General features: G+C 41.9%; 1 protein-coding gene across 2 annotated transcripts; it reads right to left on the reverse strand.

Annotated features, from left to right (window-relative positions):
- Window positions 1–9300: 9300 nt before the first annotated feature.
- Window positions 9301–21257, reverse strand: Yipf6 (Yip1 domain family member 6). Of its 2 annotated transcripts, none has more exons than XM_085838102.1 (7): window positions 19982–21257; window positions 18399–18527; window positions 18094–18172; window positions 17276–17318; window positions 15236–15382; window positions 14506–14663; window positions 9301–13291 (listed from the first exon to the last, which is right to left on the reverse strand). In XM_085838102.1, the coding sequence occupies exons 1-7, from the start codon at window positions 20036–20038 to the stop codon at window positions 13176–13178; spliced, it is 729 nt and encodes a 242-aa protein (XP_085694228.1). In that variant the 5' UTR covers window positions 20039–21257; the 3' UTR covers window positions 9301–13175. The 2 variants fall into 2 exon arrangements, with proteins under 2 accessions (XP_085694228.1, XP_021009561.1); XM_021153902.3 differs by having other exon boundaries at window positions 15236–15364; window positions 19982–21142.
- Between the last annotated feature and the right edge of the window lie 4683 nt (window positions 21258–25940).

Here is a 25940-nt window from a genome sequence, read left to right on the forward strand (position 1 = left end):
GGAGCAGATAGGAAAAGTCAGATGACACGATGTCCTTGAAGAGTAATTTTCAGCAGTCTTTGTTCTCTCCCCCAGAAGATAGCTCATTTATACCAAGTGCCAATTTCGCCAGATGTGGGTCTCTACATCAAGTATTTTGCATACACCAGCCTAGGTAAGACTCATGAAACTACAGTAAATTATTTTTAATTTTTTTTACAGTCCAGTTATTACCTCCCTCCGCGTCCACCCTCCCACAATTCCTCATCTCATACCTCCTCCTCTATCTCCAAGAGGATGTCCCCACCTTACCCCCACTTCACAAGGCCTCCCCACTCCCTGGGACCTAAAGTCTCTCAAGGGTTAAACATATCTTTTCCCATTGAGGCCAGACCAGGCAGTTCTCTGATGTATATGTATGTGTCAGTAGACTCGAATCAGCTAGTGTATGCTGTTTGATTGGTGGCTCAGTGTCTGAGAGTTCTCCTGGATCCAGGTTAGTTGAAACTGCTGGTCTTCCTATGGGGTCACCCTCCTCCTCAGCTTCTTCCAGCTTTTCCCTAATTCAACCACAGGGGTCCCTGGTGTCTGTCCATTGGTTGGGTGTATCTGCATCTGACTTGTTCAGCTGCTTGTTGGGCCTCTCAGAGAGCAGCCATGCTAAACTCTTATCTGTAAGCATGCCATAGCATCAGTAATAGTGTCAGGCCTTGGAGCCTCCCCTTAAGCTAGATCCCAATTTGGGCCAGTCACTGGACCTCCTTTCCCTCAGTCTCTTCTCCATTTTTGTCCCTGAAGTTTTTTTTTTGAAAGGAACAATTCTGGGTCAGAGTGTTTGACTGTGGGATGGCAGCCCCATCCCTCCATTTGATGCCCTGTCTTTCTACTGGAGGTGGGCTCTATAAGTTCTCTCTCCCCACTTTTGGGCATTTCATCTAAGGTCCCTCCCTCTGAGTCCTGAGAGTCTCTCACCTTCAAAGTCTATGGTACATTCTAGAGGGTCCCCCCAAACCTCCTTCCCGAGGTTGCATATTTTTATTCTTTCTGCTGGCCCTCGGGGCTTCTTTCCTGTTTCTTACCCCCATACCTGACCAAGTTGTCATTTTCCCTTCCCCGTTCCCTCTCCCATCTAGGTCCCTCTCTCTGCCCCTTCCCTGTGATTGCTTTCTTCTTCCTCTCAAGTGGAATTGAAGAAGCATCCTCACTTGGGCCCTTCTGCTTCTTAATCTTCTTGAGTTCTGTGGATTGTATCCTATGTAGCCTGTACTTTTTTGGCTAATATCCACTTATTAGTGAGTACATACCATGGATGTCCTTTTGGGTCTGAGTTACCCCATTCAGGATGATATTTTCTAGTTCCATTCATTTGCCTGCAAAACTCAGGGTATCCTCATTCTTAATAGCTGAGTAGTATTCCATTGTGTAAATGAACCACATTTTCTGTATTCATTCTTCCGTGGTGGGACAACTGGGTTGTTTCCAGCTTCTGACTATCACAGAGATAAGGCCAATATGCACATAGTGGAGCCTGTGCCCCTGTGGTATGGTGGGGCATCTTTTGGGTATATTCCCAAGAGTTCTGTAGCTGGGTCTTCAGGTAGATCTATTTCCTATTTCCAGAGTGGTTGTACCAGTTTGCGATTGCTTTCATATGTACGGAATATATGGCTCAAAAGAATTATGGTGATCCAAATGAAAATGGCCCCCATAAGTTTACAGGGACTGGCATTATTGATCATGTGGCCTTGTAGGAAGTGTATCACTTAGGGATGGGCTTTGCTACCTGTGAATCTGGATGTAGAACTCTCAGCTACCTATACACACACACACACACACACACACACACACACACACACACACACACATTTTTACCCCTCCAAGTTCTCAGATTATCCCCTCTCCCAACTTAAATGTATTTTTATACTTATTTTGTTGGTGTGTACATGTATGTGTGTGGGACGCGTGTGCCATATCCTGCATGTGGAAGTCCGATGATAACATTCAGGAATCAGTTGTCTCCCTCTCTCATGTGGGGCCCAGGGATCAAATGCAGGTCTTTAGGCTTTGACATCGGACCCCTTTACCCACTGAACATCTCACCAGTCTACTCCTTAGAAACACATTTTAAAGACACAGGGGCACAGAGAGGTGATATGACTTGCTCAAAATGGTCCTGTGGGATTCTGAAACCTGGGGCCACACCAGTGGGCTTTCACGAGTTCAAAATAGACCAGGGATTAGTAGAGCATTGGCAGGTATTTACGTCACTTAGCCCGGGCTGTACCTCTGTGCATCTAGAGGGATATAGCGAACTCCTTCACAGGAGTTCAGTTGAATCAAGAATAGCTTGGTTTTAAAAAGAGGAGAAATATCCTACGAGTCTTGCTCTCAGAATTTGACCACCTTGTTTCATAGCTCACTCACCCCTACTATCCTAGAGATTTGCCAAGGGAACATAACTTGGTCTTCAGGGAAATAATCCAGATGTTATGTTGTCAGTAACTGAAAAAGACAGCACTTGTGACTGTGAGAACACAGCTGGTTTGTTACATTTATTGATTCAATGATTTGCTGGGAATGCCAGGGATTGAACTAGGGCCTTCTGCAAACTAGGCCTGCTTCTGTAGCACAGAAACTCCCCCTACCCTCCCCCGCCACCGTACCCCCCCCCGCCACCGTATTACTGTCATTAAAAAAAAAAAAGAATTACTAAGGATTAGGAATATAACTCAGTGGTGGAATGTTCACTGAGCTCGTGTAAGTCCCTGGGCTCTGTTTCCAGAATCCCAAGGAAGCAAGCAAACAAACAAACAAACACTCCTTAAGATGGTTGGAGTCTCAGTCAGCTGTCTCACTGAGTGCCGTTCAGAAATCTGATAGATTTGAAGACGCTGGAAAAGCAGAGTACTGGGAGGATTAGGAAATATTGGAATTCAAAGTACTCACCACTGGTGAGCCTACTCGTCTCAGGGCCATGCTCTGAATCCAGCTTGAATTCAATAGGGTGCCACATGAAAAGGGAGATCAGTTCTAGAGGCTGTCTGGCGAAGCCCTCCAATTCCCATACGAGGAGCTGAAAAGGAGGTCTCTTAATGTGCTAAAGAGAATGAGAATACTTTCTACCCACTTGTTTCCTTCTTCTTTTTGCCTTCTCATTCTCTGGTACCCCAGATCCCATGCATCCCTGTGCATCAGTGCCAAGAGCAGCATCCTTATCCCTTGGGATGCAAAAGGAAAACACTGGAGGAAGCAAAGAATTCATCTCCAGATGGAACTGCCATGGCCCTGCATGTGCTGGTGGCATTTTCACCTCACTTTATCCTCATTCGACTTAGCTAAAATGTGAGCAGATTCATGCAGTAGATGGCAGAGCAGGCTTCCTGAGGTCCTTGCTTTCTGGCTGAAGCAGCCAGAGTACTCCTGGTCAGGCAGCTCAAGGGGATATCTTAAAAGATAGTCATGGACCCTTACACGTACGTATTGGTCAAGCAGAATGTGCATGGATTTGACTCAAACTAACACAAAACAGATTTTTTAATCTAATACCTATTAACACTAATATTAAAAATACCATGGTGGGTTGTGATGTTGCCATGCATGCATACAGCATGTGCTAATCGAATTCAACGTCTATTTCTCCATCTTTACCCTACTCTGTACCCTTTTTAGTCGTTAGTAATATTCCAAGTGTGCTTTTTGAGGTTTACATATGAAAGAACGTGTGGCACTTGCCTTTTAAACTACCAACCAAGGAGTACACATGGAGGGACTCATGGCTCCAGCTGCATATGTAGCAGAGGATGGCCTTGTCCGGCATCAATGGGAGGAGAGGCCCTTGGTCCTGTGAAGGCTCGATGCCCCAGTGTAGGGGAATGCCAGAGCAGGGAGGCAGGAGTGGGTGGGTGGATGAGCAGGGGGAGGTGGATGGAATAGGGGGTTTTCGGAGGGGAAACCTGGAAAGGGGATAACATTTGAAATGTAAATAAAGAAAATGTCAAAAAAAAAAAAAAAAGATTGGAAGGAAAAGGACACTGCAAAGTCTCATATTGCCCACTGGGTGGCGCCAGCCTGGGCAGCTTTGAATAGTGCGGCTATTGAAAACAATGGTCCCAGAGACTGCAGCCCACTTGCAGGTCAGAGCCTACCTGCCCAATTGCTTGTGGAAACAAAAGCTATAAACACTCTCTTTAAAGTTTAAAGAGGAAATGATATTATTTCAAATGTTCAAGATACTTCCCCAAATTACTGTGTTTATGACGAACTTTAACTTACAAGGAGAAAAAAATCCAAAGATATCAATACCCCAATAGCACAATTCTTGCTAAGCTGACAAAAAAATAACTTGATTTAAGTCCTTTAAAAAATCTATTTTAAAGCCGGGCGTGGTGGTGCACGCCTTTAATCCCAGCACTCAGGAGGCAGAGGCAGGCAGATTTATGAGTTCGAGGCCAGCCTGGTCTAACAAAGTGAGTTCCAGGACAGCCAGGGCTATTCAGGGAAACTCTGTCTCGAAAAACAAAACAAAACAAACAAACAAACAAACAAACAAAATTCTATTTTAACAATACATAAAGCATTAAAGGTGAACTATTATCAGAAAAATATGCTGGTTTAATAAATGTTTATATTGTGAAATGCAATGATTAATTTGTTTGTAGATAGGGATTTCCTTCGTGGCCCAGGCTAGCTTCAAACTACCGTGATCCTTCTACCTCAGCTTCCCCAGTCCCCAGCATTCCAGGCGTATGGCCCCACCCCTCCTTAATGACATGCAGCTTCTCCAGTGCTTTATTGATGTGTATTCATTAGACATAGTGGTGCATTTGTCTTTTTTCACCTGAATTATTTTGTTTAATATGATTTCCAGTTGCCTCCATCCCACTCATTCATTGATACCCTAGACTGATTCTATAACTTGGGTATATGCATAGCAGCATTATAACTGTGCATGTGACCTACATCTGTGATATGACCTTCATGAATATATCCAGAAGTAAAGTCATATAGTAATTATATTGTTAGTGCTTTTAAAAAAACTGAACCTCCATACCTTTTAGAACTTCTTTAGAAGGTGGACCAAGTGACACTATTTTAACAAAGCAAAGCTAAATATGTCTAGAATGAACAACATACTACAATCTAAAATAAAGACAGGATTAGCAATAGGGATACATTGAGCAGTATTGAAGCCCAGAGCAAGGGCAAATCAAGCAAATAGTCTGAAGCATGCAGAGAAAGAAAACTAGAAATTAACAGAATCTCAAACAATAGCAGGACAAGGTTGAAAGCCGTAACACTCTTGCCTTTAGACTTGGAAGAAAAGAAGGGTGAAATGAAAGTTTGTTTGTTTGAAAAAGCAATAGCTAAGAAAAAAAAATATCCCAGAACTTGGTGAAAGTCTGAAACCTACAAGTTCCCCAGAACTTGGGAGACTGAAGCAGGACGATCAGGAATTTGAGGCCAGCCCAGAGACCTTGTCTCAAAAGAAGGGGATTGGGGGAGGGGGTTAGGGTATATTTCTGTAGTAGAATGTTTGCCTAGCATGTACAAGGCCTTGGCTCTGATTGATCTAGAGAACTGTAAACGAAATACCACCACTCTTCCAGAGCCTTGTGAAAGGTGTGCAGTGGCTCACTGGAGAAGAGAGATCTCAAGTTCAAGGCCTATCTTGGTGTCTTAGCTGTACAACTTTATTATTAAGCCTCAGCAAGCATCCATGCCTAAACACATAATAGTAAGACTATGGGACAGCATCGACGAGAAAACATATCTGAAATCAACCAGAGAATGGGGCACATTCCTAACAGAAGCATACCGGTTACACAAGAAGGGCATAATATTCAAAAGTGCTGATAAAAGATGATTGTCATCTTTGGGTTGTTTATTAGGCAGAAATATGGCTTAGAAATTAAGTAAAAATATTCTCATGTATATGCTACAATTGAAACTAAGAAAAATTCATTGCCAGCAGATACATGTTCTTCACACAGAATTGAAATTTTGCTAGAAATATGAACCAGCAAAAAATGAAAGATTGAGATTCTCTCTTCTGTCGCTTGTATTCTATTGGTAATGCTTTCGTCTGTAGTTCCTGACTTCTTTCCTAGGTTTTTCATTCCCAGGGTTACCTCCATTTGTGTTTTCTTTATTTTTTTCTACTTCTACTTTTAGGTGGACCACTTTGTTCAGTTCCTTCATCTCTTTGTGTTTTTCTGTATTTCTTTAAGGTATTTATTTGTTTCCTCTTTAAGAGCTTCTAGCTGTTTACCTATGTTTTCTTGTCTTTCTTTCAGGGAGTTATTATATCCTCTTTAAAGGACTGCATTATCTTCAGGAAATAGGATTTTAGGTCACGTTCCTGACTTTCAGGTTGTTGGTGTATCCAGGGCTTGTTGTTGTGTGAGAAATGGGTTCTGATGAGCCAAACTATATTGGCTTTTGTTGTTTATGGTCTTGTACTTTTCTCTTGCCATCTGGTTATCTCTGGTGTTAGCTAGTCTTGGTTTCTCTGTCTTGAGCCTGCCTCTTGTGTTCCTGGATTGCTGCAGGTCTCCTAGGAGGACTGTGACTCTGATACAGCAGACCTCCTGTGTAGTCTTCAGACTATGTGTTCTTCAGAGGGGCATGTACACTTGTTACCTGTTGGCCTGATTGCAGTAGCTCTCCTGGGTGGCCTTCAGACTGTTGTGGGTGCATGCTTGGCCACATGGGTCTATCTCTAGCAAAGTGTGGTGGCCTATGACTGTAACCCGGACACACAGAAGGTCTGTACATTTGAGGAAAGCCTGGGCTAAACAATGAGACTCTGTTTCACAAAAGGGGGCAAAAGGAAAGAAAGCAATAAAAGGAAAAATGAAAGCAAACACAAGTCTTAAAGTCTCAGTGATTCAGTCCTAGGTCAGCCATCAAGTTTTAGATACCTCTAGGGTCGGAGGAACTGTAGAGAGGAAAAATGTCTTGTAAAAGCCTGTCAGAGCAGCAGTTGGCTCATGCACAGGACTGGCTCCATCACCGATCCATTGTGGATTGGAGGGTCTCATAAGGCTTTAACCATCCCTGAAAAGTCATCCTCTCATTTAACCACTAGTAAATTGCTCTTGCTCAAGGAACATCCACTTCATGCTCATGGAAGCAATCCCAGTTAAATGCAGAGGAGCACACACATACAAAAAGATGTGGGGGCCGAAGGAGGTCTTGTTAAGAAGAGTTTGATGGGAGAAGGGGCTGACGATAATGTAGGGGGATATGATCAAAATGTATCACGGGCGTGTGCAATTTTGAAAGATTTAAAAAATAAAAAGATAATCCTATTTCCAAAATTGAGCTCATTTATAAGGGTGAGAATGTAGCTCCAATGGTGGAGTGCTTGCCTAGCATATGCGATGAACTCAGTCTAAATACTGGCAGTCCCCTCTCTCTAAAAAAGTTACCCTTAAAATTGAACTAAGAGAAGCACTGTGATGGAGAGTACCTGCTGTTAATGACTATCCAGTCCCTAACAGCAGCACTCCAACTTGATTTGGGGCAGTGATGCACATAGTCAAGAGTGCATTTCCTAGCCTATCTCTGCAGCTACATGCCCCAGATAAATCTCCTTAGCAAACAGAAGCTGTCATCTTCTACAAAGGTAGCTGGTAGACAACTCAGCCACACAAAGCTGCCTGCTTGTCTTGTATGTCTAAATTCTAACTGCTGTGCAGGTACAATGAATTGGGCTCCTGTAGCAATTTTGGTCCATGCCACATTTAGGAGGGAAATTGAAAATGACATGAAATTTGAAATCTGGGGTTCTGGATGGTACTAGGAAACTACTAGAGCTGTTTGTAATTTGTCATCTTTACATTTCTTTTTTGTTGTTGTTTTTGTTTTTTTTTTTTTTTTCCAGACAGGGTTTCTCTGTATAGCCCTGGCTGTCCTAGAACTCACTTTGTAGACTAGGCTGGCCTCGAACTCAGAAATCCTCCTGCCTCTGCCTCCCAAGTGCTGGGATTAAAGGCGTGCGCTACCACCGCCTGGCCGCCACATGTGCTCTTATTCATGTAGCCCTCTCTCTAGCGCTAGACATTGTTTTCAGATGAGAAATAAGTCTTAATTTTACTTAAGTCACCTGTTTCTGGTTTTTCTATTACATGCAGCTCATATTCAACCAATTCTCGCTGAATTGCTCTCCGGAGCCAAGTAGGCCTGGCTTCAAGTAGCAGCTTTATCACTTAGTATTTGTGTGGCCTTGGGTGTGGCATGTCAGTACTTCAACAAGCCTTTGGATGGGCCAAGGCTTGAATCAGAACATCCTCCTTATGAGTTGTACTTTGTGGTGTACATGCCCTGTAATCCCAATACTCAGGAGGTCAAGGCAAAGAATGCTACTCTGTTATGTGGTAAGACCCTGCCTCAAAAAAGCCAAGGGCTAGGGATATAGCTCAGTGGTATAGCACTCACTTAGCATTCACAAAGCCCTCACTCTAAGATGGTAATACCTTTACAGAAATAAATGTTAGATGTAAATAATATGTGAAACCCACAGTGGCTTATTTAAACCTCATTTACCATTTATACTTCTAATTCTTCACTCTTGCCCTTTAGCATTTTTCTCAAGATGGTCCAAGATCCCATGTTCCTTTGACACTAATGACACTGGTAGGCTATGACTACACTACCTTGCAGGCTTGTATTTGGGGTCATCCAAAAGATATCACTTTGACATCCAGAGGCAGTACCTACTCAGCCGTTCTCAGAAGCATGCAGTCTTCTAGGCTTTGGGCTTCTAAATTATAAACACAGGGACACCCCTTTACACCTACTGTTGTCTTAATTCCATTAATCTCCATGTCCTTATGTATTGCTTTAAAGCCACTTTGAGCAAGATATTCTACTGAAAGCACTCGACTTCCTAGCACTGTAAGCACCGTAAACTCTACCTTTATACTTCCTTAGTTTCCAATTACTATTTGCTCCACTCTTTGATGTCCCAGTTGTTCTTATGGGCTTGGAACACTTTTGATTACAAAAATGGCGTGAATAGAGGAGATACAATGTATTAAGGACCAATAAGGGTCTTGGCATACCTTATTTGCTCAATAAAGATTTTCCTTTGAAACTTGTTCCACACAATTCAACACATTTGATATCACCTTCCATGAATATAGTGCAAATATTTCTGTGCCTTCAGTACAAAGGCAGACACAAATTTACCTCTTTCTAATGGATTTATTGGCACATATAACATCCACAAACCATTTTACAGGTTTCTTTGCACAGGTTTATTGCTCATAGGAAAGATCAGGACTAGAGTAGAGTACCAAAGACCAGAAACGAACAAGCTTTATTAAGGCAAAATCTTTATTCTCATCACATCTATCCAAATAGAAAAGCATTCAGTACTTGAATGACTTTGATCTTAAGTCTTAGAAATAGACCCAGTACCCTATGTGGTAAATGTGAAATGGAAAAATTTTAAGTAGTTTGACTCTTCAAGCTTAAAGAAAGATAGATTGTGTGTGTGTGAAGAGAGGAAAGGGGGGGGGGTCAAGGAGGAGTAAGGGCCGCAAACCTGTCTTTCTAAGTCTGCCTTCTGTGTGTGCTCAGATGCCAGAGGTCATTACTCTGGAAAACAAAAAAGACCTATCTACCTCCAGTCAGTTACAGGGTGCAAAGGTGAGTAAGAGGGGGCATACTCTGGGGAGGAATGTGTTCATTCCATGTGCCTAAGAGTGTAATACAAACTGCATTTCATCTAATGTGTTCTTACCATCAACTCACTTGCATGCATCAATACAAGATCTTGGGCAATTACATTTCTGTGCCTAAATTTTCTACTGTAAAATGATAATTGTAGCACTTTATGTAGAAGAATGGAGGAACCAGGCATTAAGAATAGTGCCTGGCCAGATGGATAGAAAGCAGACTGGTAGTCGACAGGGACTGAAGGTGCAGAGAGAACAGGAGTGACTTGTTTCTCTGCAGAGTGATACAGACATTCTCAAATTAGATAGTGGTGATGCTTGGGTAATTCTGTAAAGATAGTAAGGACTGCTGAATTGTACACCTTGAAAGGATGAATTTTCATGGTAAAGTGGACTTTAATAAAGCATTACAAAAGTTCTTTTAAAATTAGAATAGTAAATTGGTATACAGTAAATGCCCAATAACTGTTAGTTATTAATAATCATAAATTATTGTCCCTGTCAGTTCTAATTTATAACAAAAGCACACAGAATCTAGAGGAGGACCTCTAATTTACATACATGGATCCATCAACATTCATACATTTACTTCCATCCAACCATCATAGAAACCAACAGTCTAGTTAAAGATCACTTCAGTGTTCAAACCATACTAACACGACTTGATGGTACCCAAAAATATCAACCGACAAATTTTCATTTTCATCTCCAGGAATAAGCAGGCAGCTAAAATGCAGTAAGTCAACAGATTACATCTCCAAGTATAGGCTTAGGAGCCTTCTAATCACATTTTTGAGGGTACTATTTATAAAAGAGAGTCAACAGTGAAATGCTTATCATCAGTCTCATGCCACGTAACTTTGCCCAAGGAAAGAAAGATCCCACAATGAAAAGATCAAATTCAACTTACATAACTTTGAAGCCAAACACACACACACACACACACACACACCCCTCAATATCTGATTATAAACATATAAAACATTCAAAGACATTGTCATCACTAGAGATTTCGTAATCTGAAGCCCAATTAAATCAAGTCTATACTCTTCCTATTGCTAAGCCATGTAAAACAGTGTCATGGTCTCAGATGTGGAAGCAGCAGGTGATCATCGGAGTCGGCTATGATAGCCATGCACAGTCTGCAGAGATACTCAAAAGCTTGAAACTCACCAGCAGCATGAAACTGCGCCATCTTAGAACAGGAGTTCCTTCCCTGGGTGCTTCTGCCCTTCCAGGCCTCATTTCTACAGTCAACCATGTGCCTTTGTAGCGAGCCAGGAAAAGCTATATTACAACTTCCAGAGTTAGGACTTCATTTGTCATGGAAAGCAACAGATTTTTTGCATATATTAAAATATTTATATCCTCTGATCATTTAATTCCAGAAAAAAAAAGAAATTAGGCCTTCAGTTTATCCACTTTTTTTTTTTTTTGGCAATGCCAAGGATTGAACCTAGAGTACTGTGCATGCTTGGCAAATGCTCTATCACTGAACTACAGCCTCAGTCCTAAATTCCCCTTTTAAGTCATATAAAAACCATTCATCAAATCACCCAAGAGCAACAGATTAACACACACAGGATCAAGCTGCCTTATATCCAATGTGTTTAACCCTCCAAAACCCTTACGGCTCGTGGCCTTAGGAATTTCAGAGGAAATGTTTCACCTGAGTAAAATCCAGTAAAGACTAAATTTGAGAAGTATGGTTACTTCATTATTATAATTACTTGGGCAGATTATGAAACAACTTAGGGAAGATATTTGAAGGGAAAGTTTAAAATTTTCAATACAGGAAAGAAATGATACTTTATGACACATTTCAAATATTAGGGTTAGTTTTAAAGTTTTCAAGATTGAAATACCAGATTTATCCTCACAAGGTTTATAATTTAAAACATAAATTACAATGAATTGAAATCTATACCTCCAAACCATTAGGTAAGTAAGGTTGGGACAGAGAGGATAAACTCAGCAATGCTTTGTAACTCATCCCATGAACCCATTTGGCCTAGTGTTGCTCATTTGGTTACTCTGAGAATGAGAAAAATTATGTTTTTAGAATTATATATTTATATGAAGGTAGTCTTTAAATAAAAAAAAATCAATAAATATTTAAATTCTATGATAAAACACATGGAATAAGAAATTTCTATCTTTACAAGTAACTGCATATTTACAATGAATGTTTTCTGACTCCTAATCTTCATCTGTTAGAGTTCAATATGACACATACAGAAGGTATCAGTTCTTACTATCTTACAGGAGTCCTGTTTAGCTGAAAATCAGCCTGCCCTAGATGTTCTGTTCCCTGAAAAGCCTTCACTCTTGTGCATAAATATCTGAGAGTACAGGTAGATGCACATGTGCAAAATGTACATATCTAAAGGGAAGCTAATTAGCTTTACAAATAATGTCTAAAACACACACCAAAAAAATTGTTATTCCCTAGCCCCCAACTCCAAAAAAATTCCTCCATATATAATCAAAACAAACAAACAAAAACAAAAAAACCCTGCTGAGCCCACTATGGAAAGGCAGCAGCTGTAAACTCAACTAACCCTTCATCATGTATGTAAGCATTCTTCCATTATCCAGTCTTGAGAACACTGGATCTCTATGTCCATTTGGTTAAATGCACACTTCTGATGTAGCCTTTCTTTCTAGTCTGGGGCTGGGTTGTACACAATAGATTCTTTTAAATATGCAATAGCTAAGCTACACCTTAAAGGAAGGTACCCACATGACAATATGCATTACAAATCATAAACCTAGATTTCTGATCCTCTACTACTTAGAAAAGCTCAACCATTAAACCATCAAGCACTTCCGTTAAAGTTGCATGTTTGACTGCTGTCATTGTATGAAAGATTAAAAACTAGAATGTAAGCTGTTACACATGACAGAAAAGGAAGTATACAAAAATATTTTAAAAGCTGATTCTTTAGATGTTATTTGCTTAAAGACAAATGACAAACCAAGTATAGCAGTACCTCTGATCAAAATCTGAAACTAGTTAACACGGTTTCTCTTCCCATGTCTACAGACCTCGCTCCTAACCTCTTGTTGTTGCCTTCTCGAGTGTGGGGGAGAACAGAAAATAAGTGGGTACAGACTGTTATTTCTGAAAAGAGGCATATTCTAATGGTCATAAGGCAATGTGTTTAAGAGCTGCACCTGAACAAATATTCTCCAAGCTGAAGGTGGTCACCGACTCTTTGTAATCTCTAGAGTGGACCCACTTGCTCGAGTCACTGGTTGACACGAACAGCTTCATCTTGCCTTAAGGAGGCATGTTACTATCTATGGTATGTACAAGTATTTGAAAAGAATAACATTAAGAGGAAAAGGACAGCCTTGCAAATATCAGTTTCTTATATAAATGACAACAGTGGCATGTGGCCCCCTTTTAATACTCCAACAATTGAACAAGAGTGGGAGTTGTTGTTGTTGATAACCATTATCTTTCAGGTGAGCCTTCAGTTCATTGGTGTTGAATGTGTGTATCCTGATTCATGGTGTGAACGTGAGTATCATCCAACTGATGACAAAGTAGAATAAAAAGACAGGATACACTGCCAGGGCTTTTCGGTTTGGAGGCTGGCTGTCAGCAAGGAATGCTGTAGATGCTAAAGAAAACAAAAAGGAGTATTTAATATAGTCCTATTATCAGAACTACAATATTTACTAGATTCTAATGTCATTGGCATAATCTAGATTATAGAAGTACACTAAAAGTTCGTTTTATTTGTGGCTCCTCAGAGAATAATACAAGTTCAGTTATAGGGCAGAAGTGTGTATCTCAGTACTTGCTAAGCACGGACAAGGTCCTAGGTTCCAACACACATAAGCAGAGTAAACTTATGAACTTACAACAGCCCAGGGTAGCTTCTTTCATATACCAAAGCTTCAAAAGGTTTTGGCTAATTTGGATACAAATCCTTCTTAAGCAAGTTTCTTAATCTATTCTAGAAAGACAGAGTTATGCTTAGCAGGTTTAAATGTGAGTAACTTTACCTGCTCCTATGCTAAATGGTCTCATACTGCTTCATTTTTGTGAGTTAATGGGGGAGAGGGGTCTGTTTGTTACTGCTGTTATTGGCATTCTTTTTTCAAACAAGGTCTTGATGCTTGAACCACTGGCCTTGACCCTACCATGTAGCCAAAGTTGACTTTGAACTCATAATACTCCTGCTGCTACCTGCCCCCTGGGACTATGGGGACTATAGGCCTGTAACCTATCAATTCTCTTTAACATGCTATCATTCTAGCCATCCACTAAAAGCCTACTCATCTTACTCATTAAGAAAACTCCTATATGCTGGACAGAGTGGTGCAGGCCAGTAACCCAACAATTTAAGAGGCAAAGACAGGAGGATCATGGGTTCAAGGCCAATCTGAGTGACACAGAGATTCTGTCTCAAAAAATGTGGTTACCTATATCTTTTTGTTTATTCTTTTGTTCTGTGGTGCAGAGGCTTGAGCCCAGGGTCCATAAATGCTAAGGAAGCACTGTACCTTGAGGAGTATACTATATTCCCAGCCTTGTTATACAATTTTCATTCTGAGACAGGATCTAGTTGTCCAGGCTGGCCTTGAACTTGCAAACTTCTTGCCTCAAGTCTCCAAAGTAGCTGGGATTATAAGTATACAACACCATACCTGGTGACTCTGCACATCTTCAGAGTTCAGATAGGCAGCTCACAAAATGTGGACACCATTACCTTTAATACTTATGTACAACAGAAGAGTCTATGCATACTACTTTCATTTGACAGCAGAATTTCCTTGTTCCTAATCAGCTCTTTGTTTTATCTTGGTTGTTTTATGTTCTGTTACTCACCTACCACGGACCAAGCGAACATCAACAACACCACAAAAAGCCGAATCATGAAGTTTATTGGTCCCTGTCCAGCCAAAAGCAGCAGGCGGCAGATCAGCATTGCTATGTTCAAAGGAAGAATGCAGTACCCTAATACACAGAGACTCTGAAAAAAAGAGCTGCAAACACACATCCACAGATCAGAAGTGTCACTGAGTAGTATAAGACATAGCTCATTGCACAGATGTCTTATAGACATTCTATACACCACTGCCTCCTTCCTGCTAGCCTATCTATACCTTTACCCTAATGGTAATTTCATGGGTCTAGTCTCCTGTATCGCATACTTTCATTTTCTCTATTCTCTTCCTGTTCCCTTCGTTAGTCCCCATAAATGTCAATTTTCTAATATCAAATAATCTACTCTAATTCTTAGCGGTATCCCACTGACCCTATAATATAGTTCTTAGTCTATTCTAGTTAGAGACCAATTTGAGAATGTGTTGTACCATACGCCCCAAATGTATGTCTCAGAATAATTTTGCCTATAAGTTCAAAATTTAAAGAGAAAAGCTGAAGCTTATCAGTGAACTTTAAAATTTATTTCAATTGAGTTTTAAAGAAACTTTTTATTTGGTCCTTAAGTCAATTTTTCTTAAAAAAAAAAAAAAAAAAGCAAAATAGCACTGTTTTCCTAAAATCTCCCATGTGCTACCTAGCAAGCAGGAAAAAGGTACATATGAATACCCACATGTTTCCGCCAAGAAGTTTGGAATTCAGTGTGATGGTAACTGCTCCAAACCAGATGATAACAAATACTTCTGCGAATTCTGGGCCTCCGCCATCATTCTTCCCATCAATGGAACTTTTCTGTAACATCCTAAGAAAACAGTGAAAACTACATAACCTTTTATACAAATCGAGAAAGGCATGCATTCTCACCATACTGCTGTAATGTATCTCGTCTGAAATCAGTACGTAATCTGTACTGTAATGTGTACTTTGTATAAGGAAAACACTACCAGAAGATGGCAAGGTTTCCTTATTTAAAAACCCAAATGCCTGAAGACTATAAGGAGTGTTGCACTTTGACCTTTCTAGAATGTTTAACTGGCTTACTAAAAGCTCTCTGTCCAAGCGGAAGTTATTGAACTTAAGGGGCAAACATAAAATCTCACAAGCATGAGATCTTATTGTTGTTCCTAATACGTGGAGGATAGCTTGACATCTAGTTTGACAGTATTTCTAAGTTGGAGTGCTTCACCTAGGACTCTGCATTTATGAAGATGGTTTGGGTGATAATCCCAACCCTGGGAAGATGGAGTCAGAAAACTTGTGTGCTGAGGATTATCTCAGTGGTAGTGTCTACCTAGCATGTACGAGGCACGAGGTTGCATTCCCAAGCAAAACAAAAAGGGAGCTGTAGTTATGTGAAAAGTGACATTTTTTTTTTACACCTGACCTCCATTCCAACAATACCATCAGGTGTAGCTGGCAGGACAGTAAAGGCTTTCCAGTTATCAGATCAGTATTCTCGGGGCTTAGGTTACTTTTCCAGCTGTTAGCAAATCTGAATGATGGTCTGTTAGCTTGCTTCTTTTTTTTTAAACAAGGTCTACTTGTGTGGCCTAGGCTAAGCCTCTAACCTGTCATCTTCTTGCCTCAGCTTAAGTGCCAGGGTTACAGGCATCATGCTCAGCTATGAATTTCTAATTCGTGCACTAAGGTTTTAGAGCACATGCTTAATAGCAGAAATAGTCTTTAAACTTATTTCATTGCTGATTTTTAAAAATCAGTATATATACACATATATAATACACACATACACACATATACACATATAAAATTTCTAAAAACCTTTGCTTTGAAGCTGAGTAAATACTGAACTGTCACTTAAATATTCTGCATCTAAAAATTTAATAGATGTAAAATGTTTTGAATTCTGAACTTAGAATACTTACACTCGGTATGTTTTTCCTGAAAAATAATAATAAAAAAGTCCATAACCTCATATTACATAGGATAAAGATGTTATATATTAAGTCCTACCCGGCTACGCTGCCTGGTAGTATGTGGAGGCGTTTGTATTCTACGGCTGTGCGTATTCTATTCCAAATCCTGAGCACTGGGTACAGAGAATGTGCTGGCACTCTGTTCTCAGGAATCCCTATCACTTGTCAGGTGGCAAGAATATTAACTAAGCTGGGAGGCAAGGGACCCACCACTGATGCTAGTACTATCACTAGACATGTCATGTGAGTTCATTTTAGGCCTACAGTTGTCTCTGAAAATGAGTGTAGTGAAACTACATAAGCTCTAAGGTTAATCTTTTAAAACTCAGCAATATATATATATATTTCAAGAGCTCTTAACATCTATCTTTTCAAGGCACAGAACCAGTTTCCTTGATGTGAACCAGTTTCCTTGATGTGATTATTAAAAGAACAAGAAAGTGATACTACATTATGATCTAAATGAGCATACAATAAATATAAATTTTAAGTTATGGTGTGGTGGTGCATACTTGAAACACTAGGACTCAGAAGTTGGAGTAGAAGCACAAGTTTGAGGCCAGCCTGGGCTACACAGAAAGTTCCAGGATAGTGTGGCCTACATACTACAACTCTTATCTTTTCTTTCTTAATAAATAAATTTAAAAAAAAAAGAAGACGCCCTAAAGGCCTAGTCAATTTTTTTCTTAATTCTGGAAAGCCATTAAAACAAAACAAAACAAAACAAAACAAAACAAAACAAAAACAAGCTCCAATAAGGAAGAAGTGTAAATACTTACAATGCAAGCGTCACACAAAGTATCAATGGGCCCCACAGGTCCCCTACAATGAAAGGAAAGACAGGATGCTAAGAAACCAATATGCCATATTTTCTATCTTTACCTAATTACTTACCTTCCACTCAGAATCCTAGCAGCAAGTTTTACCTAAGCCTTCCCAACCTTTCTGTTTCCCTCCCTTACTTCACATATCCTTTAAGGTTTGTTCTTTTCACGTGTCATAAATTACCCTTTCTTCATTTCCTAATCCCCATTCTAGCACATTAAGAGCTATGGACAGCCGGGCGTGGTAGCGCACGCCTTTAATCCCAGCACTCGGGAGGCAGAGGCAGGAGGATTTCTGAGTTCGAAGCCAGCCTGGTCTACAAAGTGAGTTCCAGGACAGCCAGGGCTATATAGAGAAACCCTGTCTCAAAAAAACAAAAAACAAAAAACAAAAAAAAACAAAACAAAACAAAAGAGCTATGGACAATCTGTTCTCCACATGGACACAATATTCAAGTAAGATATTCTGCCTGTGACATCAGGGCCTGGAGAGAATCTCAATCACCTTGGATTCCTAACGATAGCCAAATCACATTAGCAAATTCAACTGTGAGCAGGTTCTATGTTCATAGTTATTGGTGAACTTATGAGTCAGGCCTCTCAACTTCTGAAATTCTGTTCTAAACTTCTGCCAACAATTTCATTTATAGAACTGTTTAGTCCTGCAAAACAGCAGCATCCACATTATTACTTTTTCCTTTGCTTTATAAATAAGCAGAACCAATAAACTATCAATGGTTTGAAACAAATCCTCAAAAACCTCATATACTCACAGTCTCTTAACAGTGCATTACTCTTCCTTGGATATAAAACGTGCATAAATTTCCTTCCCACAGCTTTTAGATCTCGCATCTGAAAAACAAAAATAACTCCATGTCCTGTGATGATCAAAGCACCATGAAGTCCCCTCTGTTTGCCAAGAACACTAACAACTCACTCATAGGGGGACTCTTACATTTCAGTAGAAGAAATATATTTAAAAAAAAAAAAATCAAAGAACCAAACAAAAGTATTTCAAAGTATTAGTGCCTATTCGCTCCCATAACACTGAAGTGGTCTCTCAACTCGTCTAACTTACAATGGTCCGACGAATGGATTCATTCAGTGTGGAGCTGTCATGTTCTTGAGCACGAGCTCTGGAGGGGATGGTAATCTCCCCTTCTATGGGAATGTCCTGAGAAATTGACACATCAGACAACCCTGCAAACTGAGAAAAGATGGGGGGAAAAATTAAGCTTACAACCGCAAAATGTCTCAGAAACATCACCATTTTCTACAGTTGGGCCTGGCTATTTAAGGTTTTGCGTAGTAACTAAAAGTAGCTCAACAGACATTGGGCAATACAGCTAATTCTTAACCACTCCTAGTTAACACAGTAAGCCCCTGTCTACGCATGCATGCATACAAACTTGCACACATACTTAAACACATCACAGACATTACAGAGGGGGAAACTAAGAACAGCTAGGTTACCTGTAACCATGTGGCAGTAGGCATAATGTTTGCATTAGTTTACATATTTTTCACTATTCTGTGATGAGCTTCATCATTTTCCGAACGTCTAAACTTGGGTTTAGAGAGATTTTACTCAGGGTCACAAGTGACCCATAAGATGACCCAAATTACCTTATCCCTTCAGTGCTGGGGATTGGACCAAAAGGGTCTTACATATGTAATGCACTCTCTTTCCCGCTGAGCTCCAGCCCCAGATTCAATATCCTCCTTTAGAGCTTCATTCCCGGTGCCTAAAAGACTGCCTGGAACACTCTAGATGCTCGATAAATATTTTTGCTGAGGAGATGAACAAATAGAGCTAGGAAGCAGGAGAGCTGGGACTTGAACCAAGTTCCCTTGCCTCTCAGTTCAGTTCTCTACTGTTACGCTGCCAATTTAAAACAAAAGCAATGAAAGCAGTTATTGAGCAAACAGTATATAAGCAAATACTGTTTGGGGAAGAAGAACGACAGGGTGTAACAATGATTTCCTTATACTCCTCCACTCATGACTGTATTAGGCACTTCATAGAAGTTATGTCATTTTAAAGGCAGGTACCTTCTTTTCAGTTTAAGAGTCAAAAACACCCTTCACTGAAACGAAATGCTCAAACTCACACAAGCTTCAGTGCGAATGGACTCTAGCTCACATGGGGTTAACTGTGAAGCCTGTGTTCTTAAGCAGTACTGGTGGCTCTTAGTGACACATATGTGTCATGTAGGGGATAGCAAGCAACCTGCAAATAATAATTAGCTGCCTAGAGTCACCGGACAAGTAAAGGTTCCGGTTACAACCAATAAAACAACGTCCTGTGAGAAGCAGTTTCATTACTTGTGTAGTACTTCACAATGACTGGTGACAAGTCGTGATCAATGACAGTGATAGAGGATACTTCAGAAACCACTCAAAGCTCAGCATTTAACTCACTGTCAAAGAACCCCTAGAGTGTGGATAGGCAGCGGAGAGTCTCAGATAGGCACAGAAGGCCAGCGAACGGAAGGAAGATGCAGCTAACTCAAAGACCAGGTGTAGTGTCGGCTGGTTGTAGACGCCAAGGACCTGCAAAGCCAAGAAGCTCTGGCTCTCTGACCCCGACGCCTTCCCGACTCGCTTCCCGGGAGCTCTGCCTTGCCCTCAGTCCCTTCTGCCACTGTCCTCTTAACTCACCAGGGGCTTGGATGCCGCTGCCTCCTGTTCTCCCGGAGAGTCCTCCGCTTCCGCCATCTTGATAAACCTCCGACTGCTCCCCTCCCATGCGTCTCTGCGAAACCTGAGACGTGGAGACCGGGGCTGGTCAGCGCGCAGTCGCGTGAAGACGGCGTCACCGCCGGCGCCTGAGGCTGGCTGCTGCGGCGCCCAGCCGGGTTCCGGTGCTCCGGTAGCCTCCGAGGCTCGAGCGCGAGCCTATTTGCTCACTGTTTGGGGACGCAGTTTCGCTAGGGGGTGCTCCGCCTTCCACGCCCGCTGAGAGCGCAGGCTAGACTCGCCGGCTCGCCCAGCGGTGCCCCAGGCTCCAGCAAACTCAGCCGAGCCCCGCGGCGCCCAGCCGAACCCAATGGAGCCCCGTGATGCTCAGGCGAACCCAATAGAGCCCCGTGATGCTCAGGCGAACCCAATCGATCCCAGAGGCTCCAGACGAGCTCAGCCAACTGCGCACTGCCGAACCCAATCGAGCCCAGAGGCAACAGCCACACTTAGCCGAGCCAAGTGGCATTCGGCCGAACCTAGCTGAACTTAGCCGAACTTAGCGGAACCTAGCGGTACACAGCCAAACACAATCGAGCCCAGAGGCTCCCAGCCAAACGTAGCAGAGCCCAGAGGTGCACAGCCGAACCTAGCCGAACATAGCAGAGCCCGGCAACGCACAGCGGAATACAATGGCGCTCAGAGGCGCCCAGCCGAACCTAGTAGGCGCACAACCAAACCTAGCCGAATGCAGCCGAGCCCAATGGAGCCCAGAGGCTCCTGCTAAACTTAGCGGAGCCCAGTAGCATTCAGTCAAGCCCGGCAACGCACAGCCGAACTTAGCCGAACCCAGCAGTGCACAGCCAAACACAATCGAGCCCAGAGGCTCCCAGCCGAACGTAGCAGAGCCCAGAGGTGCACAGCCGAACGCAGCCGAGCCCAGCAGCGCACAGCCGAACCCAATCGAGCCCAGAGGCTCCAGCCAAACTTAGCGGAGCCTTAGCGCATTCAGCCAAGCCCAGCAATGCACAGCCGAACTTAGCCGAACCCAGCGGTGCACAGCCAAACACAATCGAGCCCAGAGGCTTCCAGCCGAACGTAGCAGAGCCCAGAGGTGCACAGCCGAACCTAGCCGAACGCAGCCGAGCCCAGCCGCTCACCACCGAATCTAGTCTGATCACAGCCTGACACAGCCGAACGTAGCCGAGCCCAGAGGCGAACAGCCGAAGCTAGTCAGTGCAAAGCCGAACGCAGCCGAGCCCAGCCGCGCACCACCGAACCTAGTCGGATCACAGCCGAATGTAGCCGAACGTAGCCGAGCCCAGCAGGGCACCCCGAACCTAGTTGGATCGCAGCCGAGCCCAGCAGCGCACAGCCGAACCTATCTTAACGCAACCAGCGGTGGCCTACGGCACACAGCCACACCTAGCCGAGCCCAGACAAACGAAGTCGAACGCATCGGCGTTCAGCCAAGCGCTGCCGAGTCCAAAGGCGCCCAGTCGATCTCAACCGAACCTAACAGCACCCAGCTGAGAGTAGGCTATCCCACCACCAGCGCCACTGCGGAGCAAAGCGGAGCACTGTGGATCCAAGACGCGCCCAACTAGGACCAGCTGAAAGCAGCTGAGACTAGCAGCGCTTGACAGAACCAGTTCACCAGAAGTGGCTCTGAAGTGCCATTCCTCGTGTCCCCAATAGGGCTGTCTTCTAGTGAAAAAGAAAAAGGCCTCCGACTTCAAGTTGAAGAACCTGATCCCCTTGTCTACTGCCGTCCTTGCCTTACTAGTTCCCTGAGCTTCTTAGCCAGCTTTCATCTCCTTCAAATCCTCAAACCTTTGTATTGTCTCCCCACAGGTCCTGCACAATTATTCTCTCTTTCATCTCATATCAAGTGGGAGAGCTTCGCTCTATTAACTTCCCAAAAACACTACAACTTTGAAGTTGCTAAGCTACTTGGCGGCAAGTACTGAAAATGTCCTTGATCAGTAGAGGCTCCTGGGGTGGGTAGTGGGCGGGGAATGGGTAGGAGTCAGCTACTGTAACCAAAAAGAAAAGAAAAAGTTAAAACAAACAAACAAACACAAAAACCACCCCTGCCAGGACCAACTTTTACCCCTCATCCTGGCAAACAATCAAGATGTTTCTGACACCTGGTTGCTCTGACTCACCTCTTACCCAAGGTAAGGTGAGGTCAAACAAGAGAGCCATTGTTAACATCATCAACATTCTCCCTATGCAGTAAAATGCACTGCTTTATATATTTGGATAGGTAATTCAGAAAGGAACCCAGGGAATAGGTGAAGGAGGAGATACGTGGAGTATGGAAAGCCAGACTTCCCAGAATAAGCTTCTGGGGATGGCTGTTAGTTATTTTACTTAAATATTAGTACAGTAATTCTCCTTCAAACCAAGTAAAATTTCAGTCCTTAAACAAACACTTGTGGGAATGATAACAGAGTTTAGGCCTTGCCAGGGCTGTGGTGCTTGCTTGTAATCCCAAAGGCAGGAAGACTGTTGTTACTTTGAAGCTAGTCTAGTCTAAATAGAAAATTTCAGGCCAGTCATGGCTACTTGGCAAGACCTCCTCTTAAATCTTTTAGGCTAGTTGATACGAACTCATTTTAATTACAAGAGACATGCAAGGCACGACAGCCCAGGGCAGCTAGGAATGATATCACTAAGGGGTGGCAGGATCATCCTGGGGTACACAGAGAGACTCTTACAAACCAATTATAACAACAGCAAAAATGTCTTATACAACTGCTTCAAGGACAGCCTTAGGCTCTCCATCCTAATCCTTCCTCCTGCTACCCCTCTTCCATGTCTCCCACACTTATCCATTCACTCAAGTTCTTTCCTACTTCCATTGATAACTTCTTCTAGTTCCTTGCCAGCCTCCAACATTAGTTTTTGCCCCGCCCCTGCAACCCAGTTTTCATCTCTAACCTCAACTCTTAGCATCTTTACCGTTCTTTCAAAATGTCATTGATGCTGAGTTAAGAGAAGGAAAGGCTATAAAATAAGCCAAGACATTTTCAGGATACCTTAGGATTATTTCAAACTCTCAGTATTCCCTGTTCTCAGTTAACTAAGTGATACTGGCTGGATATGATGCTTTGAGTTGACAAAAGAAAGGTTGTGAACAACGAGGGTGGCATAAAAACTCTTAAAATAGAAACTTTCTGGTTTTCATCAAAATGTTATCTTCCCAAAGTACTAAACGAATCCAGTATCCTATGTCAGCTATATTTTATTGGTTTTGAGACAGGGCCTCTTATTCAGTCTGGCTTCAAACTTCTTATGTTGTGTGGATGACCTCAAACATCTGACCCTTCTTTCTCTGTCTCTGGAGTGCGAGCAGGTGTAGGCCACTATACCCTTCTGCAGTGCTACATATTAGATGTAGGGCGGGGTCTCAAGCATGCTATTAAGCTACACTCCCAATAGTCACTATTCCTTACTATGCTTCCAGTCTACTCTCTGTCTGAACAGGGGAATCTGCAGGGTAGCAGGATTTGTAGAACAAGCAAAAGTTGCTTAGAAACTTTGCAAGTACTAGAATTCAGATTAATATTTTGTCTAGCAAGTATGGAGAATCATATTAGTTCTATATTTTCAAGACCATATAATATATAACTATAAACTATAAAATTAACTGAAAAACTTTGAAAAAATATTTTCTTAGAAAATAATAGTCATAAGTCAGAGGCCAGGCATAGTGGCACACACTTGTAATGTTAACACTCAGGACATGAAGGTAGGAATTCAAGACCATCTTCAATTTCATAGGGACTACATAAGGACTTTGAGGCTAGCCTGAACTACAAGAGACCCTGTTTCAAAAACAGATCAAAGTTAGGAATGGGTGTGTATATTTCTGTAAGCCTAACACTTGAGACATCAAGACAGGAGGCCAGTCTGGGCAACATGAGATAGTCTCAAAAAAAAAAAAAAAAAGAAAAAAGAAGTAAAATTGATTCAGAAAGATAGTGGGAAATTTTATTAGGACAAAATTTGTAAGAAAAAAATTTAAATATATAAAAGGCAAGATACACAGTTTGTATTGAATGATACCATGTGAATGAAAATGTACACATTGTATATACATTTATATATCCATATACTTCAATATTCATGAACAGACTGACTAAACCAGTAACTGCTGCCTCTAGGGAGAGTAACTGGGTGTGGTTAGATGTGGGTCAACTTTTGCTGGAGGACTGGTCTAGTGTAGGGCTGTAGGACTGACTATTCATTATGTGACCTTGAATGGAGTTTGGTTTCTTTCTTTCTCTCTCTCTCTCTCTCTCTCTCTCTCTTTCTTTTTCCCTCCCCCTCCCTATCCCCTTCCTCCTCCTCATTTTCCTTTCTTCAAACAGGATCAAACTGCCTCAAGGTTTCTATGTAGCATGGGCTGGCCTGAAACTCACAATCCTGCCTCAGCCTTCTGAATGCTAGGATCACAGGGGTGGAACTTAGCATTTAGCCAATCTGAAATTCTTTATGATACATACATATGAGTTTTTTTTTTTTGAAAACTGCCCAAAATATAAATGCCCTTAAAGTGTTGGACCCAGTGTTTCCCCAAGCCTTATTCCCAAGGTTTATTCAAGCCTTCAACATGTGGTAATTCCTACACTGTATAAATGTTCCCAGCGAAAAGCAAAGGGATGTTTGAAATTTATTTCAGGAACCTAGTATAACTATAGTATTAAGTCTGACAAAAATGTCATTTCAAGAGTTTCTATTAATCTCCCTTATAGTATTGGCAAATGAAGTCTGGCAAAATATAAAGCAATAAATTTCCTTGAAGAGTTAAGAGTTTGTGTGTGTGCACTCATGTATGTGTATATATCATGCACCTGTGTATATGTGCATGTATGTATGTATTCAGGCCAGAAGTCAGGTCGGTGTTTTCTTCATGCACTCTCCACCTTTCTTTGAGGAAGCATATCTTTTTTGTTTTTTTGTTTTTTGTTTTTCAAGACAGGGTTTCTCTGTGTAGCCCTGGCTGTCCTGGAACGCACTTTGTAGACCAGGCTGGCCTCGAACTCAGAAATCCGCCTGCCTCTGCCTCCCAAGTGCTGGCATTAAAGGCATACGCCACCATCGCCCATCGAGGAAGCATATCTTATTAGACTCTGAGCTCATTGATTGAGCTATGCTGTCTGGTGAATGAGTTCCAGGGATCCACCTGGCCATGGCCCAACAGTGGGATTATAGATTTGGACACTAATGGTGGCCTTTAAATAGGTGCTGGGGGATCCAAACCAAAGTCTCTGGGCTTGTGCCGCAGGAACGTCCCCAAACCCAGTTAGAATTTTTTTCTCAGAAATATCAAGTTAGCTCAGAAATAGGAAATGCAGTAGTAATAAATGATTTATTACATTTAGTAGGTCAAATTAAAAAAACTCAATACATTGATACCTTGATGCTGAACATGCTAGTTGTTGTTTTTTCTTCTTCTTTTTTTATGCTGGGGATTAAATCCAGGGCTTTATGAATCCTATGCTAGTGATCTACCACCTAGTTACATCTTTGGCACTCTTTTTCCTGGGACCACATACATTAATACAATACGAATAAAAACTGAACATAACAATTCCTGGGACCACATACATTAATACAATAGGAATAAAAATTGAACATAACAAAGGATGTCTGTCTCCAAAGGAAAACCAACATCATGGTATACCTGGCTTCCACAGGAAGCCCCAAACAAGTAGGAAATGCCTGTTATCACAACTGTTGTCATGCTGGAAATGAAGGACCAAAGGCACAGATGTCAAAGTAGTTTCCAGACTAGGAATAATATGAAAGTCTTAATAAAGACTATGCACTACGGACCTACCAGGCAGGGTGTGCCCACTAGTGCAATCGTGACTGGTAGGTGGATAACTGATTGTTTGCTGGTTAAATTTGAGGCCTGCCCCGCAGGAGG

This window comes from Mus caroli, unplaced genomic scaffold, assembly GCF_978045245.1.
Source record: "Mus caroli unplaced genomic scaffold, Mus_caroli_1 scaffold_5, whole genome shotgun sequence".
Taxonomy (NCBI): Eukaryota; Metazoa; Chordata; class Mammalia; order Rodentia; family Muridae; genus Mus; species Mus caroli.